The sequence below is a fragment of the Nyctereutes procyonoides genome, unplaced genomic scaffold (genome assembly GCF_905146905.1).
Source record: "Nyctereutes procyonoides isolate TBG_1078 unplaced genomic scaffold, NYPRO_anot_genome, whole genome shotgun sequence".
In the NCBI taxonomy this organism is placed as follows: domain Eukaryota; kingdom Metazoa; phylum Chordata; class Mammalia; order Carnivora; family Canidae; genus Nyctereutes; species Nyctereutes procyonoides.
Window position 1 is genome coordinate 273,233 of NW_026575031.1, and position 25,637 is coordinate 298,869.

Here is a 25,637-nt window from a genome sequence, read left to right on the forward strand (position 1 = left end):
GATGGGGCCGGGAGGGAGGCAGGGGACCTGGGGTAGCCGAAGGAGACTGCAGCCTCCGTCGGGGGCGCTGATGCTGTGCTGCGGCCCGCCCGGGAGCTTGAGAGCAGCGGGGCGAACCCAGGGCTTCCTCCACCTGCGGCGACGTTCCCGTCTGTCCGGTCGCGGCGTCACCTTAGGGACTGGGCTCCCCGCTCCGGGCTTCAAGGCTGCCGACCTCTGTGACCCCCGCCGCCTGGCGCCCCGGCGCTGGCGCTTCTCGAGCCTCCCGAGACGGCTGCAGCTCGAGCGTGAAGGCCGCAGACTCCGCAGGGCGCCCGCGGAGGAGACACTAGGGCTAGGCTGGAAGGGAGGCCTCCCGGGCCCCACGGGCCCTCCGGCTGCCAGGCGTCGCGGGTTCAGGGAAGCACCTGGCGGGGGCGGGGAGCGGCCGGGGGGGGGGGGGGGGGCGGGGCCGCCGAGGCTGAGCCCCCCACGGCCGCCAGAGGGCACGAGCGCCCCGAGTTCTCCCGCCACCGCAACGCCGTGACCGGTGCAAGGTGGCCGGAGCCCGCGGGGGAGCGGGGGGGGGGCGCGGGCACCGGGGGAAGCGGCAGGGAGCGGGCGAACCGGGGAGAGCAGGCCCCGCCCGCCCCCGGTCGAGCCCCCGCGCGGCGCGCTCCGCTCCTCTCCTGCGGCGCCAGCGCCAAGGGCCGCCCCCGCGCTCCCGCGGTGACCTCGACGCCCGGGCAGGGTCGCAGGACGCTCCCAGCTCCGCGCCTACCCCGCGGCCCCGTTCCGAGGGGACCGCCCGGGGACGCGGGCCGGGGGCAGCGCGCCTCGGAGCGCGGCCGACGCCGAACAATGGCCGGAGGGGCGGCGGCGGGCGCGGAGGAGCCGGGGCGCCCGGGCGCTGGAGGCCCCGCCCCTCGGCGGCGCCCGGACCACGCGGGCCGGGCCGCGCCGCCTGCTCCCCGCCCCTCGGCGCCCGGCACCAGGCGGGGCCCCGGCCGGAGCGCTGCAGCCGCAGCCGCTGCTCTGCAGAGCGGGGCCCGGGGTCGGGGCTGGGGCGCCCTCGCTCGCGCCGCGTCCCGCCGCTATGAGCCAGGGCAGCCCGGGGGCCCGCGACCCCGCCCCCGAGCCCGCGGCCGCCCCCAACCCCTTCGTGCACGAGCTGCACCTCTCCCGTCTGCAGAGGGTGAAGGTAGCGTGTGAGCGGGGGCGTCGGGAGGGCGCGCGGGGCCGTGCGGGGAGGCCGTGCGGGGCGCAGGCGAAGCCGGGGACGCGCCTCGGCAGAAGAGATGCGCGAGAGGCCTGCGGGGTGGGAGCCCCGAGCAGCGCGTGGGAGGGGCGGGCGGGCGGGCGGGGGCGACGGCTCCTGGGGAAGGGAGCAGGCTGGGGCGACGGGCGGCTCGAGGGTGAGGGACAACGGAGCCGTGAGGGCGGAGGACGCTGGGGAACGCGCTTCCCGTCCTGCGGAGGCCGACAGGCTGCATGGAGGTGGGGGCTACGGGAAGCGGGGGTGGGGGCGGGGACCTGCCGGGGCGTCTCCGGGGCTCTAAATTAGAGGGAGGAGGTTTGCAGCCCCGGAGCCCGAGCCCGGCGCCGAGCCGACACCCCCTCCTCCCGCTCCCGCTCCCCGCACTGCAGCACCTCCTGGTGGGGGGCGGGGCGGCCGAGCGGGGGCCCGGCTGCAGGAAGTGGGCACGGGCGTGGGAAGGGAGTGTCCAGGGTTTGCTCCCTCACCGCCCGGAGGCGGGCTCCTGGGGCTCGGCGTGTTTACCCGCAGCCTCCCCGGGGCAGCCCCGGAGCCACTCCGGCTCCTGGCAACCCTGACTCCGCGCTGGGGAGCCAGGTGCTGGCCCCCCCCTCCCCCGGTCCCCGGGGAGTGCCGTGGACTGGAACTAGGTCGGCCTGGGCCAGGACAGTGGACCCCTGTGTGCTCCAAGCCTCTGCCACCTCCCAGGGCCGGGGTAGCAGAACCGCGCACCTGGCTGCTCTTGGACGTGGGAGCTACTTGCGGATGCGCGGTGGGGAGGGCACCTGTGTCCAGGCCCCTCCCTGTCAAGCCCCGCGCCGGGCGCCTCCGCACGAATCATGAAAGGCTCCGAACAGCCTCACCCAGGGCTGGAGGCGTCCTATGATTAAAAAAATTCTGTCGGATCCTACGAATCCTTCATCCTGTCGCTGTTATTGGTGTCTCCATCTCACCTTGGGTCCCCGCCGGTGCCCACACCACCGCCACTGGCTCCCGACCTACAGGGGGGGTGGCCCCCTGCCCCATTGCTGGCGGAGAAGGAAGCAGTGGAGACAGGGTCTTCCAGTCCTGAAGGGGCGTTTTCTCCCACCCTCCGCAGTTCTGCCTCCTGGGGGCACTATTGGCCCCCATCCGAGTGCTCCTGGCCTTTATTGTCCTCTTTCTCCTCTGGCCCTTCGCCTGGCTGCAAGTAGCTGGTCTTACGGAGGAGCAGCTGCAGGAGCCAATTACTGGATGGAGGAAGTAAGTGGGGCTCAGCCCCCAGAGACCCTACTTCTCTGCTTCCATGTTACCCTTTCTTCTCCCTCCTTGAGAAGAAAGGGAGGAAGGGTTCTGAGGTGCTGCTCCTCAGCCTGGGCAGGTAGCATGGGTCAGCCCAGCTCAGACCCAGTACCCAGGGCCTCAGCTCTCAGTGGTACACCCTGACTGTCCCAAGTAGGCCGGCTCCAACCCCTTGGCAGGGGAATGGAGGACTAGGCAAGGGCAGCTGTGTTTTGGGGTGCCTAAGCCTGGAGGTGATGAGGGACAGGACTACGTCTCTGCTGATGCCTGGCCTTGCCCTGCAGGACTGTGTGCCACAATGGGGTGCTGGGCCTCAGCCGCCTGCTCTTTTTCCTGCTGGGCTTCCTTCGAATTCGTGTCCGGGGCCAGCGGGCCTCTCGCCTTCAGGCCCCTGTCCTTGTTGCTGCTCCCCACTCCACTTTCTTCGACCCCATCGTTCTGCTGCCCTGTGATCTGCCCAAGGTTGTGTCCCGGCCGAGAACCTTTCTGTGCCTGTAATTGGAGGTGAGAGAGCACTAGAGGGGTGGAGGAGGGAAGAGATGACAACTCTGAGCCAGAAAGGGCAGGAATACGAGATGCTCTGGAGAGAAGAATGGGCCTCCAGGGAAGGGAGAGGGCAGGAGGGAAATCGCCTATGGCTGGCGAGTGAGATGCAAATGGATACCCCTTAGTACCCAAGGGCTGGTGCACACAGGTGTTGGGAGGTCCTCTGATCACTTGCCTCAAGGAAATGCACAGGGAAAGGAGGGTCTCCAGGGCAAAGAGGTCACTGAGAAGCCAGTGCCTCCTACTGTGGAGCGGAGAGATTGCGGATTTGAATGCCCCTGGGTAGGAATCCAGTGACTCCTCTTCTCTCTGGACCCCAGCCCTTCTTCGCTTCAACCAAGCCATCCTCGTGTCCCGGCATGACCCAGCGTCTCGGCGCAGAGTGGTGGAGGAGGTCCGAAGACGGGCTACCTCCGGAGGCAAGTGGCCCCAGGTGGGTAAGCCTGTCAGAGTCTCCCCTGTATGTGCTCCCAGACAGGCTTTTCTCCCCTCTGTCCCGTTCGGGCCATCCCAGCTCACTCCAGGGGTATTCTCCCCCCAGGTACTATTCTTTCCTGAGGGCACCTGTTCCAACAAGAAGGCTTTGCTCAAGTTCAAGCCAGGTGAATAAAATGATGGGGGTGGGTGGGCTGTGGGAAAAAGGAGCCCCAGATTTGGAGGGCACTCTGGAATGGCCCAGGAAGTGGCACAGCGACAGTAAGGAAGAGAGGGAACTTCCTGGCCAACCCTGAGACGTCTCTGGGAGTCAGAAAGAAAACTATAACGAAGCGGAGCCAGACCAGACGTCATTTCAGAACCGTCCCAGAACCTGACACTCTTGCTTTCTAGCTGCCTCCATGAACTAACCTCTGTCTGGGGCTGGGGGGTGGGACTGGGATTCAGGAGCCTTCATCGCCGGGGTTCCTGTACAGCCCGTCCTCATCCAATACCCCAACAGTCTGGTGAGTCTGAGTCCAGGGGAGGATGCGGGGAGCACGCATCCACCCTTAATCAGTGGCAGCGTTGCCTGTGGCGGTGGGATGGGTTTGCGGGGTGGGAACGGGAACCTGGGGAGGGGGGAGCTTTCCCCGAGGAGGCTCAGCCGGGATGAAAAGTGACACATGTGTCCCCTGGCCTCTGCTTCTCCTCAGGATACCACCAGCTGGGCATGGAGGGGCCCTGGAGTGTGAGTCTCGGGGTCCCTGGGGTGAGGGTGGGAGCAGGGCCCCCAGAGAAGTCCTGGCTCGTCTTCCAGTCTCCAGACGAGACAGACCTTCGTCACTGTCACCTTAAGATACCTCTACTCTAGAGAAGGGGGTGCCTGCTTCCCGGTTTGTTCTCACCTCCAAACGATCCCGAAGTGCCTGCAGCCACCCCCCTGCAACTCTTCTGCCATATTCGAGCTCCTCTGACTCCCCGGCCATGTTCTAAGTGGTCTCCCCGCTGCGGCCCTACTTGGGAACCAGCAGGCCTGCCTCACCTCTTCTGTCGTTGCTCACACCTTGTCCCTGGCAGGTCATCCCCAGCCCGTCCCTGTCAGCCTCTCTCTTGCCCTCCCGCCTTCTGGCCCTGCCCTCTGTGTCCTGGCTGCACACCTGCCCAGCCCACCGGGTGGTTAGGGGCCCCTGCCCTGTGTGTCCCTGCTACACACCTGCCCAGCCCACCAGATGGTTAGGGGGCCACTTTACATGAGTGGGTGGAACTTTCCCACTCCCCTCCTTAGGGTGGGAGGCCCCCTGGTTAGAGACTGCTGAGCATCTGAGGTCTCTCTTCTCTTAGACTGAAGGTCTTGTGGCTCACAGCCTCTCAGCCCTGCAGCATCGTGGACGTGGAGGTAGGATACCTCCCCACATTTCCCATACTGCCAGGCTGAACCCCTGGAGGGAGAAGAGGGGGGGTGGTCCCCCACAGCTTTGAGGTCATGATGAGAGAGAGCCATGCGTGTTTCAGTTCCTGCCTGTATACCACCCCAGCCCAGAGGAGAGCGGGAACCCCACCCTGTATGCCAACAACGTCCAGAGGGTGATGGCACAGTGAGTATCCCATGGACTATTTCCTATAGCACAGATGTGGCATCAGAAGGCCAGGGCAGGTGAAGGACTGAGGTTCCAAGCAGGGTGGGGGCGTGGGCTGGGGGATGGGCTCTGAACAGCTGAGCTCAGGGTGGTTCAGAGGCCTGGTCTCCTCCGTGTTCAGCAGCCCAGACCCAGTAATGTCTCTCGTGCCTTGTTCCCCTTCCCACCCCCACCCCCACCCCACCCCCGTTCCATTGCCCTCCACTGCATAGGGCCCTGGGCATTCCAGCCACCGAGTGTGAGTTTGTAGGCAGCTTGCCTGTGATTGTGGTGGGCCGGCTGAAGGTGGCACTGGAGCCACAGCTCTGGGAACTGGGAAAGGTGCTTCGGAAGGCCGGGTAAGTGACCTTGAACGGAGGGTTTGGCACAGGCATCTGGAGGGAGAAAAGAAAGAAGAGAGAAATGGGAAGAAGGAAGGCAAGTTGTAAAAAAGCATGTGGGAAGGTAGAGGAACTTGTCTCTAAGATAACGGAATATAGGAAGGAGGTGAAAAGAGAGCGAAAGCTATGGAATAAGCGCAGTGAGGAAGGAGGCCTGGCTCTCAGAGGCCGGGAGTCAGAGTCCTTATCAGGAGAACACAGGTACACCCGTGCTGGATGGCTGCGGACCCGGGCAGTGTGTTCAGGAAGCTGCTGAGTACACTGCTCCATTGCAGGCTGTCCCCTGGCCGTGTGGATGCCGGGGCAGAGCCAGGCCGCAGCCGGAGAATCAACCAGGAGGAGTTTGCCAAGCAGCTCCAGCTCTCTGACCCACAGACAGCGGCTGGGGCCTTCAGCTACTTCCAGCAGGTAAAGGAGGTGGGACACGGGCCAGAGCCCAGGCCCTGCCCTGCGGCTGACACTGGCAGGCTAGAAGGACGCTGTCCAACTGGCCGCAGAGGTGGCCGGCTTGGAAGCTGCACAGGGTGTTCTCACAGCAGCTGTCAGGGGCTCCTCCCCTGAGCTCCACCGGGAGACTCGTTTTTTATGGAGTACCTGGTGCATTGACGAGCAATGTCTTAATCGCTGTGGCAGGAACAATGGAGAAATAATTGGTCAGTGAGGACCCTAAGTTTCTGAAACCACTTTAGAGATTGGCAGAGACGGGGGACCATACAACGTTGTGGGCACCTCCGGGTCGCAGGGAGGAGTTGGCTGGGAAGGTAACCTCTGGAGGGGAAAACATGGGACAGTTAGACGGCGATGGGTGTGAGACTCCAGTCTTTGCGATGCTTGTTAAAAGTAACCCACAGCTTCTCAGAGGGATTCCTGAGCTATCCCAAGAATGTGGGCACTCCATAGATTTCCTGGGACTTAATCATATGTTCCTGTTGCATTATAATAATCCTAGGAGATTCTTAACATTTGCCAATGACTACCACTGGCCTCCGAGAGCTCCCTTTGGTTCAAGATGCACACCATGGTTCTCAGCATCCTCAGAGTGAGCCAGGGGCACTGATTCCTTGGCTTAGGACAGACTGTCAGGGGGAGCTTCTCACCTAGCCTATAGAGAGCGGAGCCAAAACTGGAGTGGCGTGGTTTCACCATGGCAGGTGTCCTTGGGTTTTTTGGTAGGGAATTATACCAGTGGCCCCCTTTTAGTCTGCTAGACCAGTTCTCCAGTGGGTAGGCTGAGTCAGCGGAGAACCAGTTTTTCCAGTGCCAGGTACGTCAGACACTTGATGGTAACAACTTCACTCCTGAGGGATTCCCTCGCATTTATGGGAGATCCCTGTGGAAAGCTTTGTCACCAGGTGGCGTGGGGATGAGTGAACCCATGAGGAATCCTGGAGAGTTTAGAGCTCACAGATCTGGGGGCAAGCAGGCACCAGGTCATCTCCGTGCTTGCTGAGGAGAGGGAGGAGCCAAAATCCAGGGCAAGAGGGAGAACGCAGGGTTGGTCCTCATGCTGCCCGGGTTTCTCCCTCCAGGATGCCGAGGGTTTGGTGGACTTTCGAGATGTGGCTTTGGCACTGGCAGCTCTGGATGGGGGCAGGAGCCTGGAGGAGCTGATGCGCCTGGCCTTTGAGGTCTCAGGAGGGTCGGGGGCAGGATTGGGGTGGGAGACATGTGGTGGCCCTGCCGATCCACCCAAGAGGCCTATGTGGGGTACTGTTCCCAGTAGCTTCTGGATGCCAAGCGCTCAGCATCCACCCGAGTGCCACCCTCTCTAGGCTACAGAACTCCAGTCGTCGTTGAGGCCTGGCTGAGAACAGGGCAAGAGCATCAGCTCTGCAGTTTCTAGTTCTGCACAAAGGGCCCAGGGCAGAAGGGGCAGGGGAGACAGGGGGCCCTTCTTCTGCCCTCTCAGGAGGGGAGAGGGGAGGAGCCTGTGAGGCCAACCTGCGGGGCGCTGTGGGGCTGAGGCTGGGGCGTGAGGACGGGGCTTGACTTGGTCCCTTGTGTGCCAGCTCTTTGCCGAGGAGCAAGTGGAGGAGGCGGGCCGGCTGCTGTACAAAGACGGCTTCAGCACCATCCTGCACCTGCTGCTGGGGTCACCCCGCCCCGCCGCTGCGACTTTGCATGCCGAGCTGTGCCAGGCGGGACCCCGCCAAGGCCTTTCCCTCTGTGAGTCACAGCCTTCTCTGCCACCACCAGCCCCTGGGAGGGGTGGGGAAACACTAGAGCCCGTGGCTGGAGGGGGCGTTCCCCATGGGGGGGTTGGAGGATGGAAGCTTGGACTGGAGAAGTGAAGCAGAGGTTGAGAAGGACAGGGCACCCCGACTCCCAAGGACTAAAGCTGCCTTCTCCCCCACCTTCCTGGATCGTTTTACTTTTCTCCTTGTCTCACTGATGTGTCCAGGTCAGTTCCAGGACTTCTCCCTCCATGACCCGCTCCACGGGACACTCCTCCACACCTACCTGCGCCCGTCCCGGAAGCCACCTGCCTCTTTCCCCAGCAGCCCCGCTGCTCTGGCCAATGGGACTGTGCCAGTGCCCAAGCCAAAGGGTGACTGAGCACCTCCGCCTACCAGCTCACCTTGGCCTGCTCTCTCTGGGCCTCAAGCCCACTTCTGCTCCTGCTTGATTTTTTCGTTATTGTTGTTTAAGTTTTTTCTGTTTTTTTTTTTTTTGTAAGAAACTATTTTATATATAAATATAAATATATATCTATATCTATTTAAGAAAAAATGAGGCTGTTCCATTGATAGTACCAGCTGGGAACAAAAGGGATTAATAATTGCCTGCTCCAGTGGGAAGAGCCTGAGGTTCCCCAGGGCAGTCCTCCCTGCAGAGGTCATTCTGCTCTTGGAGCCCCCCCCCTTCTGTTGTCGTCCTACGTGTGCCTGCTGTTATATATACATGCACATTTTAACAGACTTCCTCAGGAACCTCTTTTCGGCCTATTCCCTCTTGTTCTGTCCTTGTTAGAGATTAAAAAAATAGTACCATTTTATATTTAATAATCCTACTGAGAATGCAGCCCCCCCCCCCCCCCGGGAGCAGAGAGCAATGTCCAGAACTACTGCATCCGCCCTGCAGCTCAGAGCAGCTTCAGGACCGTGTCTGCCCAGGGGATGGATGCATTGAGGACATTTAAGCCCCTTCCGTCCAGCCTATTCAAGGAAGGGGGGAAAAAACAAGTCTTCCCCCCTAAGAAAGGTGCTGTCTAGATAGAGGCATGGAAAATTAATTCCGTTTAGGAAATTAGATCTCTAACCCAGAGATCTGATAGGTTTAAAAAAAAAAAAAGGCATCTTTCCATCCTACAGACTTTTCAAGGGAGCCCAATAGCAGTGGCCTGTCCAGTCTAGGCTCTTGGGTGTGGACGGGGAGAGGCAAGGTGGTCCCTGGGGACGTCCCAGGGCCGGAGCTTCTCAGGGAGTGAGCTGACCTGGAGGCTCGGAGGTGCCCACATCTGGGGCCTGGGACCACCTGCAGCCCCTTCAGCACCTCCCAGCCTGACCGCTGGGACCCGAGCATGGAAGAGCACTTGGCAAGCGTTTCCCGACAACCAGAACAGTCTTTATTTTTCCCTTCCCCATACGACTCCCTCCTCGAGGCGCGGCCCAGCCAGTGCGACTCCCGCCCCCCCCGCCCCAGCAGTAGCGTGGCTGACGCCCGGGGTGCCGGGTGCGGACCTGCCCGGGGCGGCCGGCGGGTGGGCTCGGGGTCCCGCCCCTACCGGCTACGGCGCCGTTTCTTCCTTCGGCCGCTGGCAAAGGTGTCCCGCCGCCGCTTGCGGGGCTGTGGGGCCCGCCCTGGGGACTCGTCCCCGCAGACGCCGGGCTGGGCGCCAGGGTAGGGCCCCTCGGCAGCCGGAGCCGGGCCTCCCGCGCCCACCGTCCTCCTCCCAGGCGCAGCAGCGGCACGTGGGGCCGGGTCGAGGCTGCCCACCTCCGTGGACAGGCAGGGGCGCGCTCCGTGGGGCCCCCGCGCCGTCGGGGCCAGGCCCGGGGCTGGCTGAGGGCCCAGGGCAGGGTCCCGCGGCGACAGGCTCAGCTTGGACGCCAGGAGGTAGGCGAAGCCCGAGAGCCCCTCGTCCTCCTCCTGCCCCTCGCCCCCCTGCTTCCCTCTGGCCCCGTCCGCAGAGCTGCAGGACTCACTGAGAGGAGAGGCCCCTGAGAGAACCAGGGTGGCCCTGGCGCCCCACCGATCGCTCGGGGGCCCCAGGCCCTGGCAGGGACACGCGGCTTTGGGCGGCCCCTGGGCCTGAGACTCCCGATTCCCTGAGAGGGACTCAAAGCCGGGAGGCTGCCGGAGGTCAGCATCCTCCCTGCCCCGGCCCCGGGTGGCATAGGAAGTAAACTGCGGTGGGCCCATGTCCTCACGGCCCCCGAGCTGGAGGCCGCAGACATCTCCAATATCCAGTAGGTGGACGTGTTGTTCTGTGGCTTCCAACACAGGAGAACTGGACTGGCCTCCGCTCCACGGCCCCAGAGCGGCCTGGGGAAAGGAGGGGACACCCTGGGCCCCCAGCACCAGGACGTTGCCAGGACACGCGGGCTGAAGGGTTTCTCTGGGAGGTCCCAGGGTGGGGGCACTGAGTCTGCCTTCCGGCAAAGGGGGGCATCCTTCCACCCACAGACCACTACTGGGATCCCCGGCAGCCTCAGGGCCCTGTTCGGAGTTTACGTTAGGCCTCAAGGATGGGCTGCTGGCCACCAGAGGGCCCGGCAGGCTGCAGTCGTTTCTCTTCTGCAGGGCAGATGTGCCAGTTGTGCCTCCGCAGGGAACTGCACTGCCCCCCTCGTCTCCAGGTGCCACGGTTTCTCCAGGACCCTGAGAACTGCTGCTGCTGGAGCCCCCTGCCTGGCAGCCTCCCTGATGCTCAGTGACACTCTCCCTGCTGTGGAAGTTCTCTATGACCTCCTCCATTTGTAAGGGCAACTCCAAGCCCACGGCGGCCAGCTCACTGCTCAGCCAAAGTCCCCGACTGAGGGAGACTACATCCCCATCCCTGTCACCAGCCGCTCTGGGGGAGGGGTTCTCATTGTAACTGGAAACCCCCGGAGGACCTCCGTCATCCCCCCACATGGCTCCTGAAGAGCCTTTCTGGGGCACTGCACACGGCTCCATCTCTTGAGGAAGCACTGCAGGCCCCCCTAGCCCCTGTCCTGTCTGCAGCCCCAGGACCTGCTCTTCTGACCCTTGTCCTTGCAGAGGAGCCAGCTCTACAAGTCGCACACCCAAACCGGAACCCGGGTCAGGTGGGGGGCCTCCCTGCCAACAAAGGGGCAGAGTCTCGGCAATTCTGTCAACCACCAGGGGCTGCCCCAGTGACATGACACCTCCTAGAGGGTCAACCCCATGTGGGGACATCTGATTTGTCACCTTCCTGGCCCCTCTCTTCTCCATGTTTCTGGACCCTCGAGGCCCCTGTGGAGCTGGAAGGTCCAGCTGCAGGTCCCAGCTGCTGGGGGGTGGCACGGCATTCCCATCTCTGTGCACCTCTTGGAGGCCGTCGACAGCCCGCTCCCCACCCTGGACTTCTCTCCCCTGTTCTCCTGGAGAAGCAGCCTTTCCCAAGTGAACAGCACCCCCAGCAACCCGAGGCCCAGGGGAGGGCCAAAGCCGCCCACCCCCATCTTCATCCTCGTCCGAACCAGAGGGACTAGAGTCCGACGGAGCTCCGCTGCAACTAGGAGGGGCCTCCGCATCCTCCTCCTCCAAGGCCAGGAGCCTCTTCTGGACCAGCTAGAAGGAGAACAGGGAGACATGGTCCCCCAGGCGGCCGAGAGAAGGGCTCTCTCAGAGGCAGTGAGGAGACAGTACTGTGCGGGGCAGGGATGCCAGCAAGTGGCACGGGTCCCAGCACCAAAAGCAGATGCCACCCCTCCTGTTGCCCCTATGGGCTGCATCCCCATGCTCTGATCCTGCACACTTGCTCCCCATCCCTGAGTGTCCACAATGTCTTGCCTGCTTGGCCTGAACCTGAACCCCAACCCCGGGGCCGTCCATCTCCAGGAGTTCCACCATCCAGGACAGAGGAGGGCTAGACATAGTCACACAAGCTTCCTACTGTGACACTTCTACCTCCCAGGTGTACCTGGGCAAGGCTGAGTCCTTCTTCCTGCTCCAGCTCCTCCATTAAGGCCAACGGGTCCCTCTGCTGCTCTGGGGACAGCAGGTCGGCCAGGAATCGAGGATGAATGACGGCCTCCACCTGGGGGAACACAGGAAAAATAATGGGAGTCCTGATGGGAAGCAACCTGCGAAGCGAGAGGCTCAAGAGGAGCCACGTGTCCCTGACCCCACCACCACCCCACCCAGGGCTGTCATTAACCCTGACCACTGCCAGTGGCACACAGTCACAGCCACCTCTCAGCAGGAAGACTGCCTAGTTCCTCACTGCCTCAGGCCAAACCCGGGGTCTTCAGCTCCCTGGTTTCCACCCCAGGCTCCACCAGAAACCAGACTGCAAACTCGACCCACCTTGGAGACAAAGACCTCCTGAGAACAAAGCTCGTCGATGTAGCTGAGGAGGCCTGGGTCGGGACACATCCTTTCCTCGTCCTGCTGCTGCTCTTCTTCGTCGTCCTGTTTCCAGTCCGACGCCCCCAGCAGCCCTTCCACGATGTCAGCGTACTCCCTCACAGCCTCCGGCGGGACCTCCTTGGGCGCCTCAGGGACCACAGGCCTCTGGGGTTTGCGCTGCCGCCGGCGGGGGGCGCGTGCCCTGGGAGCCACCTTTTTGGGAATGTACACTAGAGGGGTGGGGGAGGGATGGGGAGAGGCAGAGGGGCCGTGGCCTCTGCCTCCCACCCCGGGTCAGTTGGGGCAGCCATCCGGGTTCGCCGTGATGGTCATGGGCTGGGGCCGGCCTGAAGCAGGACCAGCCCGGGAGAGGACCGGAGGCTCTCAGAGAAGCACTGTTTGAGGCATCTGGAAAGCCCTGAGATTCCGAGACGTCCTCTGACCCAGCCCCCACTTCCCAGGCAGATGAGCTATTATGCAGTCATGTACGTCTCACTTAGAGAGCCATGGGTTCACTGGGCCAAGGTCAAAGTTTGGGACGAAGGGACCCAGAGACCCAGCCTGCTGTGCACGTGTGTCCTGTGTGGAACCTCAGAGCAGAAGCAAAGGCGCTGCCTCCCCTAATGCACGCCTGCTCTGTGCACACCCCCTCGGAGCCTTTGGTCCATGGCCCTTGTTGGAGGTGGGGAGCCTCACCTGGCTGCTGGCTAAGCTCAGGGGCCACAAGCCCCGGAGGGTCGAGTTTCAGAGGGGCTGCAGGAGGCAGGCCCTGGGGCCCACTACTCAGCTGCGTGTTCTGAATCTGCATCTCCTCCTCAGCCTCAAACTCCAGGAACCTGCAGAGGGTGAGGAAGGCCTGGACAGTGCCGAGGAGGCCAGACACCGGGAGGGCGCTGCTCACAGAGAGCCCAGTAACCATTCTGGGCAAACCTCACAACATCCCTGACCAGCAGCCACCACTTAGGAAACTTGTTGAGATAAATGAACGGTCTAGAGCTTGTCAAGCTTCTCCAGGACACAGCCACGGCTTTCACTTCTATGTCATCCCTGATCTCACCCAGCATCATGGAGTGTATCCAGCGGCAATTAATACAGCCTTAATATAGCCTCCGGCCAAGGCCCAACAGGGTCCCAACTGCCAGCCCAGCTAGGCGGCTAGGCTCCGTCTGCCTCCACCAACAGCCACAAAGGATGCCTGAAACCCCAAAACAATGCCGGGGGGGGGGGGGGGGGGGTTTGCAATTCAAGGCATTTCCCACCAGGAGGCAGTGCTGAGACCCAAGTCTTGAGGCCGGGCCTGGGGGGCCAGGAACACTAATTCTAAGAGGTCTACAAGGGAAGAAATGGAAACTAAGCTTCAGAAGAAAGGGCTAATTTTCCTCAGAATTGCTTCTTTAACCAAGGAGACCATCATGGAGAACCAGAAGACCACTGTGGGCATCCAGGACCTTGGCCTGACCAAGCTCTACACACACCAGGCTCTCCCTGGGATAATGGGGATTTCTGTGGCAGTTTTTCCAGAGGAGGAGTGGTCTCAAGGTCTGCATCAGCAGCCACTAGCTACCTGGTCAGTGAGACAGGAGAGAACCTGCCTTGGAGGGCTCACCTCCCCATGGGTAGGTCCCTTTGGCAAGGCATTTTTACACCAGTTGGACCCCAACCCCATTCTAGGAGCTTCAGTATCAAGGACCTGTACGATTCAGGATCTGAAGGAGGGGGAGCTTCCAAGGGAGGACAGGAAAACCCGAGGGTCAAGGTGGTGGAAGCCGTGAAAATCCAGGAGGCCCCACCTTAGTCTATACCAGTCCTCCTGGCACCCCTTTTAATAATCACTCATGCCCCTGTCCCTCAGCCACCCAGCACCCCTCAGGAGAATGGGGGTTGCTCAGACTCACTTTTCTGCCATCTCATAAAAGATCATCCGGTCAAAGTTGCTGGTGTGCTCCCACTCCTGCACAGCCCTTGGCAGTCCCTCCTCCAGGGTCATAGAAGGCTTCAGCCGGGCCAGGGAGCGAAGCACGGGGCTAAAACCCCCATCAGGTCAGTCACGTTCCACAGTGGACCCCCAATCCACCCGTCCTCACAAACACCTCAACATACCCCACTGTTCCTCAGTAGATCTAAGTTGCCTCCCGATCCTTGTCACGCTCCACCGCTTGTTGGACCTCCAGACCCCCAACCTCCCATCCATCCATCTACCACACTGGACTTTCTTCCTGCTGAAATCTTCAAATCTCACTCAAGATCAGATGACTGAGTCTGCCCATGCCACCCCCAAAGTTTGAAATCAAGCACCCCAGTCCTCACAGTGCCACCCTTGACTAAACATTAGGAAGAACGCACTTGTTAAAGCACTTATTATAATAATAATATAATATATAATATAATTAATATGATATAATAAGTGTTAAAGCACTTATTAAAGCAGTGGATTCACGGTAAAGTAGGCTTAACCCTGCCCAAAGGCTCTTACTTTCAAAAAAAAAAAGGGGGGGCACTCCCTGACCCAAATGAATGTCTAATGAAAGGATGAAAGGCTGTGTGGCGTTTTTATTTATTGGTGTTTAAGTGTCTTCTTGCCTCTGGGATGCCCTTCACACAGTCCACTGTCAATACTCCTCAAGCTCTTCGTGATTCATCTTTGCCCTTCTGACCTGCCTGCATCCTCAAGCACATGCCTGGAATCACCTGCTGGAGCATGTTTTAATTAGAAATTCCAGGGCCCCAGGATCTCTGCACCGCGAATTCAACCAGCTTCCTGGGCGACTGTTGCCAAGAATCTGGATCGTACTCTGGAGGAGACCCTACCTGGGGCCCCTGAGTACGGAGGGCATGGAGAGGCCAGGAGGGAGAAATGCAGCCTGCCGGGCTCCACGAGAACCCAGGGCCATCTGGAGAAAGCAGGGAGTGGAAGGTGGTCTACACCCAAGACTCTGGGGGAGCCTTTAGAGGTATTCACTGCAGAGTTGGGGGGAGGGGGAGACTCCTCTAGAAGCCCAGAGGCTGAGGAACAGTACACCTGTCTCTCCAGCCCAGTAAAACCTGGTATGTGTTACACAGTGGTCGACATAGGATGCCCGGAGCACCGTGCAGGTGGGGGAGGCAGCGGGTCTGGGTGGGAAGAAGAGAAGCTTCCCCCAGACAGCTGGCTAGTCACTCGTCCTTATGAACACCACAGGCAGCCCCTGACCCTGAGGTCCCTTGCTAGGCATCCACTCACAGGCAGCCCTGGCATTTGGGAATTCTTCCCCTTGTCTACACTGCCCGTTTATAACAACAGTACTGATGATAGTAGCTGCCACTCCACGAGGCCCTGTCTGTGCCAGGCACGCTGCTACAAGTGTCACAGATACTGACTCATTCCATCATCTCAGCAACCCTCTGAGGTAGGTACAACCAGCCCCTTTCCAAATGAGAAAACTGGGCTCAGGCCTCAGTGTGGGGCGCTCAGGATCAGCAGTCCCACAAGCAGCGGAGGCTAGGCCAGGGTCCCTAGGCTACTCTACCACCTGCCTACTATACCGACTGGAATTCTGAATAAGCTAGGGGGACAGTGGGGGGTGGGGGCAGCACGTCCTGTGCCCAGCCCCACAGCAGCCTCCACTCTCCAGGAAGGGTCAGGGCCCAACAGCCATCCTGCTGGTTTGGATGGCTCAGTGTGAGGTCAGACAGTAATAAAATAGATGGGAAGGCCCTCAGATGAGGTGCCAGAGACCTGAGCTCCACTTACGGTTCCTCAGCTTAAGGACAGGAAACCTCTGAGCTCCAGTTTTCTCCTCTACAAATGAGGATTATGTTAAAATGCTCGCCCGCCTGAACTCAGGGCTGTGAGGATCACTGGAGAGAAGACACCTGCAGGCTTATATAGCCTGGGAAGTGGGTAAACAGGCTCAGCAGCAGCAGCAGCAGCATCACCTTTATGCTTTCCTGTTCACAGAGTATCTCTAGCACCCTCCTGACCTGCCCTCAAGGACCCCTAAATCACACAATCCCTGCTCCACCCCAAAGCACTCCTTGTTGGGAGTGCTAGCACAATTAACCTCAGATCTCCCCACTTACATAAGAAAGCAGGAAAGGGCTTCTGCATCAGGTCTGTGAGATAGGTGCCTCCGCACCAAGGCTTTGTAGCGCTGCCAGCGACGGAAGTTCTCATAAACACCTTTGGAGGTATAGGAGAGGTCACCCAGTGACGGCTTGGCTTGGGCGGCCGAAGGACCTCCTTCTCCGGTTGCCCTGTGTGGTCCTGGCCAAGCCTGTTCTGGGCGCACGACGGAGGCCAGTTGGGCAGCTGGTGTTGGAGCTTGAGCAGGAAGGCCCGGGAGGCCCTCTGGGCTCACTGCAATGGCTTTGGTGGGCAGAAGGGTCTTCACGTTAGGGGCTGTCACGAATTGACGGGGAGGACCCTCAGGGGCCCCTGCAGCGATCCAACTGAGGGCTGGCTGAGTGAGGATGAAACTCTGAGTTTGAGAGGGCTCCACCGGCGCCCCTTCCGTCGTGACTTTGACAACATCTCCAGCCACAGTGGGCCCAGGGCCCCCATCCCCTGTCACCAACAATGGGCTAGGAGAGCAGAGAGCACCAGAGGGTTCCCTGCAGAGAATGCTGGAGGCAGGGGGGGCTGTGGAGGAGGCTCCCAGGGGGACTGGTCTGGTGGGCCAGGAGCAGACTGGGGGAAGGGGAGTGCACTGAAAGAACACAGGGCAGCACCGGGTTTCAGGGTCACATCCTGTCCCGGCAGTGGAGGTGCTGTTGAGATGAGAAGAAAAAGAAGGAATGAAGGAGGAGCAGAGGATGCCAGAGGGTGGGTCGTTGGAATCCCACTTAGTCCCTGCACTCAGAGCGCCCGGCCCCAACAGGTGAGGGAAGGGTGTGCTGGGGGACCCTGCAGCGTTGGCAACTGTCCTCTGAAAGGGATTTTGACGTCCCTTACTGGGTGAGAGTGCTTGCCCTAGAGAAGTTGCGTGACCCTTGGGCGCTTGGGCTCACACTCCCTACACACTGCACCCAGCACAAAAGTGCTGGGGCCCATCCCGCCCGCTCCAAACACGTTCAAACCACCTTAGCCCCACGCCCGACGGCTCTGAGGTCCCCACCACAGCTCACACAGGCACTGTTTCCTGGACAGAGTGGGTGGATTAGATGTTTGGTTTCCAGAAATTTTGTCACACAACAGCCAGGAATGACTAGAGATAAGGACCAGGAAACAAGTGCTGTGAGGGCGGTCTAGGAAGGGAGGTTTCCAGAGCTCTAAGCAGCTGCAGGACATGTTACAGTCTGGTGATGTAGGCTGTCTGCAGTCCTTCTGCTCGGACGCCTAAGAGCAGAAATTTAGGGTCCACTGTGAAGGAGGGACAGTGAAGTCCTAACCACAGTGTGTGCTGGGGACCCACGTGGACTCTGGCCTAAGAACCCAAGGGCACATACATAAGATGTGTATGTGATTCCTCAGGACATGTGTCTTGAGATTTTTCACCATGTTACAAGTGATTTGCCCAATTTCATACAAGTGTTCTGCCCCTCTACTAAAGAACATTCCCCGGGGAAACTAACCACACTGAGTGTCCACTCCCTGACCATGAAGGGGACAACTCATCACCCTGATCACAGAGCAGAAGCCTGGGAGTTCTCCACAATGCGAAACAGGACTAAAGGCCTGAAAAGCCAAAAGCATCTCAGGGAAGCCCCAGCTCTCACTGTGGTTGGAGATACCTAGGTCTCCAGGCCTGGGAGGGCAAGGGAAGCCGCCCCACAACTGCAAGAGAGCCATCACCAGGGTGAAAAGGAGCCACGAGACTCTGAGCAGAGGCCCATCTGGTACCTTCCAGTCTCACTTTTGGGAGGACATTGCTCTACAGATGAGGCAACAGATGACCCGGGGAACAGTTTTGCAGCTAACATCTCCACCCACCCCACTCGACAAGATCGAGACTGGCTCCAACCCAGTGCTCTCAGGGCATCATTCTAGAGCAGGCTCCAGTTGCCCAAAGAAATGGGGATTTGGACCTTCCCCTTGAACCCTCCGGGGAAGTACTTGTGCCACACACGGCCCTGCCCCTGCCACACAAACACACGTTGGAGAGATCCCTCTTCCAAGAAACAAGTTGCTAACTGCCATTCCTTTCCTACACTCTAGCACCTTCCTCTGAGGGGCTTCGATCTGCCTCCGGGGAGGCCCTCTTCATCCCCTAATCTCCATGGTAATGGCACAGTCTCCTTCCCCAGCCTCCCCAAGACAGAGGGCTTTGCAGGGCTCTAGTGCTCTTACATCCCTCGAGGTCAGCCCCAAAAGCTGGTCCCCGGGTAAAGTGTCAAATCTGAATCCCCAAGGACATGAGCAGATCGCCAGGACCTTCTCCACTGCTGGCAGACTTACCTCCATCCGAAGCCATCCTCTCAGGTGTGGACACTAACTATGGCTGTCCGGAAGCCTCCAGAATGAGACAGTCGGGTCCAGGACCCAGAGGGCAACCTGGCCCCAGTAGATACAGGGATCCAAGGAAGGGAAGATAAAGACCAGATCAGAACGGAATTAGAATCTAGGACTCAAGGCATTCTGCAGTGGGGGAGGGGAGGGGGGCTGGGGCACAGGTAGAGAGGTTCCAAGGGGCTCTGGGATGCAGGCAGTAACCAGGAGTGCCCCCCAAGCCAGACTAGAGCAACTTGATTGTTGATTGTGTCTTTTTTGGGCAATTTATAAATTCTTTTTGATTCCCAACAATACAGCTTTACATCTCGATTACCTATACGTTTCTTCCCCAATATATACAGTTTTGTGCCTTCCAATCCTACCCAGTTCTGTACCTGACTTTCTATGAATAGGTTGTGGCAGACCCTTAACTAAATTCAACATTGCCTATATTTTCTAAACCAAATTCAGAGCATATTGTCTGTGTATCTAAGGATCAAATAAATGGAATGTTTGAAACTAGGATTGTCTCAGAAACCCTGGGCAGGGATCCCTGGGTGGCGCAGTGGTTTGGCGCCTGCCTTTGGCCCAGGGCGCGGTCCTGGAGACCCGGGATCGAATCCCACGTCGGGCTCCCGGTGCATGGAGCCTGCATCTCCCTCTGCCTGTGTCTCTGTCTCTCTCTCTCTCTCTCTCTCTCTCTCTCTCTCTCTCTCTCTGTGTGACTATCATAAATAAATAAAAATTAAAAAAAAATGAAACCCTGGGCATCTGGCTGTGACACATGTGCTTACAAAGCTGTCCTGCAGTCCCTGACAGTCCACGACCATCAGCCCTGCAGTCCACAGAAGGTTCAGCTTACCCTTGCCTGAAAAGCACCACTCTATCCAAAACTGCCATTCAGCCTGAAATTCCAAAACCAAAAAGTCCTTTTTTGTTAATTTATTTTGTTGTTAAAAGGTTTTGTTAAATGATTTTAGTTTTTGAAACGGGAAATAAATCCGCATGGTTCTAAAGTCAAACTATGCAAAATGGAATATACAGCAAGTGTCCTTCCTACTTCTTTCCCCTGGAACTGATTTCTATCTCTCTCTCTCTCTCTCCTTCTCTCTCTCCCTCCCTCTTTCTTTTTGGAACCAAGTTCTTTATCCCAGAGAAAACCAATAATATGTTTCCTGTGAATCCTTACAGAGATATTTTATGCAACTACAAATAAATACAGACTATATTCTTTAAAAAGAAAGAAAGAAAAAGAAAGAAAGAAAGAAAGAAAAGAAAAGAAAGAAAAGAAAAGAAAAAAAAAAAAGAAAGGAAAAGAAAAGAAAAACCCTTTCAGGCTTTTCTTGGTTATAAAATTAATCGAGAAAATCAAAATTAACAAAATTAAAATTAACAAATGTTCCAATGCTTTTACCATTGTAAATAACACTGCAACAACAATCTTTAATGTAATGATAACTGGGCTCCAATGGTCATAAAGAAATCAGAGTCCTATAAAGAGAATTTCTACGTTCTTTTAAAAACTCGAAATAACCCTAGGAGGTGCATCGTATTATGCTATTATTGTTACTCACCACTATAAGAAAGAGCGCTGGATTTGTGGCAAAGAGACCTGAGTTTAAATCTCGGCTCGACCACTAACATATACTTCACCCGTTTCATAAAATAACTTCACGCCCTCTTCCCTGTACCTAATATCGAATACCCATCATGCACTCGTTACCGCCAATACTTTAAAATAGGACGGGGGAACCGGATGGAAAAGAGGGGAGGGAAGAAAACTTTCTTCTTTCTACCCTAAGATAAAGGGGCTCCGAATCCCGGAGCCTTTGTTTCTACAGGCCCCAGAAACCCACTGCCTGTGAAATGGGCGCGCATCCCGAGTAGAGGCAGGATTCCATGCATCCATGTTCAAGCCATATTCACTCCTACCCCCCTCCAGCTCCTAGCAGCGTCCTGCACACAGTGGGCACACTCCACGTGTCTCAGAACGCCCGCAAAATTGCAACAACTTGGAAGCCGACGCCTGCAAGGCTGCAGCTGGGTTGCAACTGGGCCAACTCCCGCACTAACTCGCCCCCTCCTGGTCAGCGGGAGAGAGGCCGGAATGGACTACACTTCCCGGCATGCCTCGAGAGGGACTACCGGCCGCACCGGAAGGAGTTTGACGGACACGTGACACTGTCTCCGCGGGAGCTGCGGGCCGCGTTGGGGGTTGTGTGTGTGCCGCGTGGTCATGTTTCTCCAGTATTACCTCAACGAGCAGGGAGACCGGGTCTATACGCTTAAGGTGAGACAAGAAAGCAGGTGGCACATAGTCATGTCGACAAGCAGGGTGGAGGAGCGGCGGAGACGCCCCCGATTGCCGGGGTGGGTGAGGGGCCTAGAAAGCCCGAAACCTCGAGCGGTGGGCGCCCGGCTCCTGCCTTCTTGTTTACCTTTTTCTGCTCAGCTGCCTCCCTGTCCCCTAGCCTCCGCCTCCCTGTCGACGCTCTTTTTTTTTTTTTTTTTTAATTTATGATAGTCACACGGGGGGGGGGGGCAGAGACACAGGCAGAGGGAGAAGCAGGCTCCATGCACCGGGAGCCTGATGTGGGACTCGATCCCGGGTCTCCAGGATCGTGCCCCGGGCCAAAGGCAGGCGCCAAACCGCTGCGCCACCCAGGGATCCCCCTGTCGACGCTCTTGATGGCGTTTTCCCGCCATTCCTGTTCTGAAATTTTCTTTTTCCTTCGGGCAGAAGTTTGACCCTATGGGACAGCAGACCTGTTCAGCGCATCCCGCTCGCTTCTCCCCTGATGACAAGTACTCCCGTCACCGAATCACCGTCAAGAAACGCTTCAAGGTGCTGATGACCCAGCAGCCGCGCCCTGTGCTCTGAGGTCCCTTACTTAGCTCTCGTGTCTCTCCTGCTACCCCTCAGGGACTTTCCGAAACCAGAGGCTCTTCAAACTGGGAGCCGTGAAGGCTTCTCAGCACCCTTGCGCTTGGGAATCCGGTGTCCTCGTTGCCTTCGAGCCTGCTCCTGTGAAGCAGTCATGGTAGCATCCCTCTGAAGGGAACTAATTAGAATCGTTTCACATTTTGGATCAGATCGAGGTTATTAAAATGATTTGAACGAGTTTTTGATTTGTATGTTGTGGGGGGAAAGGTAGGGGCTTAAAAACAAAAACAAAAAAACAAACAAAAAAAAGAAGGTGAGAGGGAAGAGGACCCTAGGGGTACAAGACCACTTGGGAGAAAAACTCGAGTCGCTGCTGTAGCAGTAGTGCTGTGTGCAACAGGGTGTTGGGGAACAGGATGGATGGTTGAGACTCCTGCAAGTGTAAGCATTCCCTGAAAAATACCCCTGTGTCACTTAAATAATTTCTTGCCCCTTGAAATGACATTTGACTCAGCTGGAGGAGTTGCTTGAAAAATAATAGCAGCTATACTGTAGAGGGAATGCAGTGAAGTCAGGAGACCAGCATTTTCCCCCTCTGCATAATTTTAAGAAAGTCGTTTACCCAGTTTGGTCTCATTTTTCTCGTCTCTAAGCCGTCTTCCAGCTTGAAATCTGAAAGGGATTAGTGGTGGATATCCATGTATGTATACTGTGTTACGAGTAGAACTGTTGTGAATACAAAGGCCTTTATACTTGTTTACTGACTCTCTGAAAATATTCCCAGGCTTTTAGTTCCCTCCATCAAGGAATTGTCTCCTCACATACACCTAGCTTTTTTCTTTTCTTTTCTTTTCTTTTTTTTTTTTTTTTTAATTTTTATTTATTTATGATAGTCACACAGAGAGAGAGAGAGAGAGAGGCAGAGACACAGGCAGAGGGAGAAGCAGGCTCCACGCACTGGGAGCCCGACGTGGGATTCGATCCCGGGTCTCCAGGATCGCGCCCTGGGTCAAAGGCAGGCACCAAACCGCTGCGCCACCCAGGCATCCCTCTTTTCTTTTCTTTTTTAAGATTTTATTTACTGGGGCACCTGGGTGGCTCAGTGGTTGAGTATCTGCCTTTGGCTCAGAGCCTGATCCCGGATTCCCGGGATCCAGTCTCATACTGGGCTCCTGGGAGGGAGCCTGCTTCTCCCTCTGCCTCTCTCCCTCTGTGCCTCTCATGAATAAATAAATAAAATATTTAAAAAAAAAAAAGATTTTATTTTCTTTTTTTTTTAGACATACATTTTTTATTTATTTATGATAGTCACACAGATAGAGAGAGAGAGAGGCAGAGACACAGGCAGAGGGAGAAACAGGCTCCATCCCCACGTGGGATTCGATCCCAGGTCTCCAGGATCGCGCCCTGGGCCAAAGGCAGGTGCCAAACCCGCAGCGCCACCCAGGGATCCCGATTTTATTTTCTTTACAGAGCACAAGAGAGAGTGTGTGGGCACAAGTGGCTGGGGTGGGGGGGGCACTGTGGGCGTGGAGGCAGAGGTAGAAGCAGACTCCTCACTGAGCAGGGAGCCAGATACCGGGCTCCATCCCAGGACCCTGAGATCATGACCTGAGCTGAAGGCAGATGCTGAACTGACTGAGCCCCCCAGGTGCCCCCTTAGAGATAACTCGATATCCTCCTTGGCAGTCAGCTGCTTTGTGGAACTCTACATGGATCTTAATTTCAGAGGTGAGGTATGAAAGATTCAAGCAGGATTTTGGTGTTTTTTAAGTTACTGTTGGGGTTAATTTAAAAAACAAACCCCTGGGAGATTTCTTAAGACTTAGGACAATTCATAGTAGAGGGACAATGAGGCAAAATGTATAAGCTTTGAAGAAATGCTAGCTTGCATCTTCCTCTCTGCCAAATTAACTCATTATTTTCCAATCTTCCCATTTGTGGCTTTCGACATTGTGGATTTGAATATTTGCTTAGTGCTGCCGATTTAACAGTTGATTTACGGAGATTGTGTTCTAATGATAACAGTCTTTTCTATTCCATCAAGATTCTTGACTCTAGAAGCAGCTGTAACTTAAGTCAGCATAAATTTGATTTATCAAGACTGCTCCTGGAAAGTGATAGATGTGTTTCTGTTAGACAGTGATAATCTGACTATCTCAACAGAAAAGTTGAGGATAGTTGTTGACCTACTGAGAAAAGAAAATTATTTCCTGTCAAGCAATTTTAAATCTTAGCCTGTTCATTTCCAGGGTTCTTAGCACTGGATCTGAAGAATTTTAAAGTGTTACCCTGTCCTATTAAGGGGATAATGATGTAAGAAATGTTAATTCTGCAAATAACTAGAAAAAGGATCTGCATGGAAGCTTTTTAAGCACTAAAGCCAGTAAATGAACTCTGCTACCAATGTTTTGTAATGTTGACTGTAATTTTGTCTTTATTAGTAACCCACTACCTGCCCCTGCTCCCCAAAAAAGGATTATTATTGTTCTGTGCTACCTGCTGTGTAAATTAAATGAAAAGACTTTGATCTGGAAATATTCCTAATTGTAATAGAGGAGAAAAGGCAGACTGGTTTAAATATATTGAGGAGTTTTTCCTTGAGGTTCTCTGGATATTAACATCTTCTGAGATCTGCTCAGAAACGGAAGTTTAAAGTGGTATAGTATGTTAGTATTAGTGTATGTAAGTGAATGAAAATGCACTGTGGTATGAAGCAAAATTGGATGTTGCAGAAACTTATCATTTCTTTTTAAATATGAGAAAGTCTGGGAGAGCAACGCGGGCTGGCCCAGCCCAGCAGGGTTAGCTGTGGAGAGTGCAGGAGCCTTCGCTGCCACCCGGAGCTGGCCTGGCCCCTGTGTGGCCTCTAGTAAGGTGGTTCTGCTCTACTTCATCACCTCCTAAAGATGCATCCTGGCTTATCTCCACACTTGCACACTGAATAATGAAATGTCTTGATAAACTTGCTTAAGGAATCTCACAAACACCGCAGCATTCTGAGATTTTTTTGGTCATTGTAATGACCTCAATTGGGAGGTAAGAAAATGCTTGAATGAGTGCTTGGAAAAGAGGACCAAGAACAAGGAGCATGGTGATACTATGTGAAAAAGATTTTAATCTTGCAGAGGAATCTGAATAATAAATTACAGGCATACCTCATTTAAAAAAAAGAGAAAGTCCGAGATTTGAATGAGTAGCGGGCCTGGCTGAGAAAAACATTAATACCTCAGGAAGGAAGAATTCACAGGAAAGCTGTGAGCCTGAGAGTTATTAATCACAGGCTTCAAAGAGAATTAAACTTTAAGGAGGTTTACATTTTATTTGTTTTTTTAAAGATTTTATTTATTTAATCATGATAGATCCACAGAGAGAGAGGGAGAGAGGAACAGGCACAGGCAGAGAGAGAAGCTGGCTCCATGCAGGGAGCCCTACACTGGACTGGATCCTAGATCTCCAGGATCTGGCCCTAGGCTGAAGGTGGCACTAAACTGCTGAGCCACGGGGCTGCCCTTACATTTTATTTTTATTATTTTTTAAGATTTTGTTTATTTGACAGAGCACAAGCAGAAGGAGTAGCGGGCAGAGGTAGAGGGAAAAGCCGGCTCCCCAAGAAGCAGGGAGCCAGATGGAGGACTCAATCCAAGGACCCCAGGATCCTGACCTAAGCTGAAGGCAGATGCTTAACTGACTGAGCCACCTAGACACACAAGGAGGTTTACATTTTAAATGAAAATTTATTTCTCATGTTGTTACCTGGATCTTTTTTGGATTTTTGCTTTGTTTTTGTTTTCTAAACATTTCAGTCTTTACGTACTGTATATCTCAAAAAAGTTGTTCTTACATTTTGATTACTGGATCTTTTTAACCAGACTTTTTTTTTTTAATTTTTAAAAGATTTTATTTATTTATTTATTTATTTATGACAGAGAGAGAGACAGGCAGGCAGAGGGAGAAGCAGGCTCTGTGCAGGGAACCCGACGTGGGACTCAATCCCAGGTCTCCAGGATTACACCCCAGGCAGCAGGCGGCGCCAAACCACTGGGCCACCAGGGCTACCCTTAACCAGACTTAATTTTATGTGTCATTTGATAAAAGAAAATTTCCTGGGGGTGCCTGCCTTGGCTCAGGTAAAGATCCCAGGGTCCTGGAATCGAGTCCCACGTCAGGCTCACTGCAGGGAGCCTGCTTCTCCCTCTGCCTGTGTCTTTGCCTCTTTCTCTGTGTCTCTCATGAATAAATAAATAAATAAAATCTTTAAAAAAGAAAAAAGAAAAAAAATTTCCTGGCTCAGGTTTTCAATACAGTTCTGATTCATTGCTAAGGATGATGCTTA

At 56.1% G+C, this 25,637-nt stretch overlaps 3 protein-coding genes across 3 annotated transcripts; 2 read left to right on the forward strand and 1 right to left on the reverse strand.

Annotated features, from left to right (window-relative positions):
* The first annotated feature begins 988 nt into the window (after window positions 1–988).
* LPCAT4 (lysophosphatidylcholine acyltransferase 4) lies at window positions 989–8,174 on the forward strand. The gene is given in 15 exon segments (XM_055316917.1): window positions 989–1,180; window positions 2,334–2,476; window positions 2,800–2,987; window positions 2,990–3,019; window positions 3,382–3,494; window positions 3,603–3,663; window positions 3,944–4,002; window positions 4,192–4,226; window positions 4,820–4,874; window positions 4,991–5,073; window positions 5,328–5,453; window positions 5,771–5,903; window positions 7,025–7,123; window positions 7,505–7,661; window positions 7,897–8,174. Coding segments are annotated over 15 exon segments (1,542 nt in total). The 5' UTR covers window positions 989–1,075; the 3' UTR covers window positions 8,052–8,174.
* A 1,032-nt stretch (window positions 8,175–9,206) lies between these two features.
* Window positions 9,207–18,415, reverse strand: NUTM1 (NUT midline carcinoma family member 1). Its single transcript, XM_055316757.1, is given in 8 exon segments — window positions 9,207–11,231; window positions 11,584–11,700; window positions 11,970–12,241; window positions 12,708–12,847; window positions 13,907–14,035; window positions 16,071–16,578; window positions 16,581–16,757; window positions 18,385–18,415. Coding segments are annotated over 8 exon segments (3,375 nt in total). The 5' UTR covers window positions 18,401–18,415; the 3' UTR covers window positions 9,207–9,215.
* A 2,159-nt stretch (window positions 18,416–20,574) lies between these two features.
* On the forward strand, window positions 20,575–21,539 carry NOP10 (NOP10 ribonucleoprotein). The gene is made up of 2 exons (XM_055316768.1): window positions 20,575–20,707; window positions 21,158–21,539. Exons 1-2 carry the CDS (start codon window positions 20,654–20,656, stop codon window positions 21,296–21,298), a joined length of 195 nt encoding a protein of 64 aa, XP_055172743.1. The 5' UTR covers window positions 20,575–20,653; the 3' UTR covers window positions 21,299–21,539.
* Window positions 21,540–25,637: the final 4,098 nt, after the last annotated feature.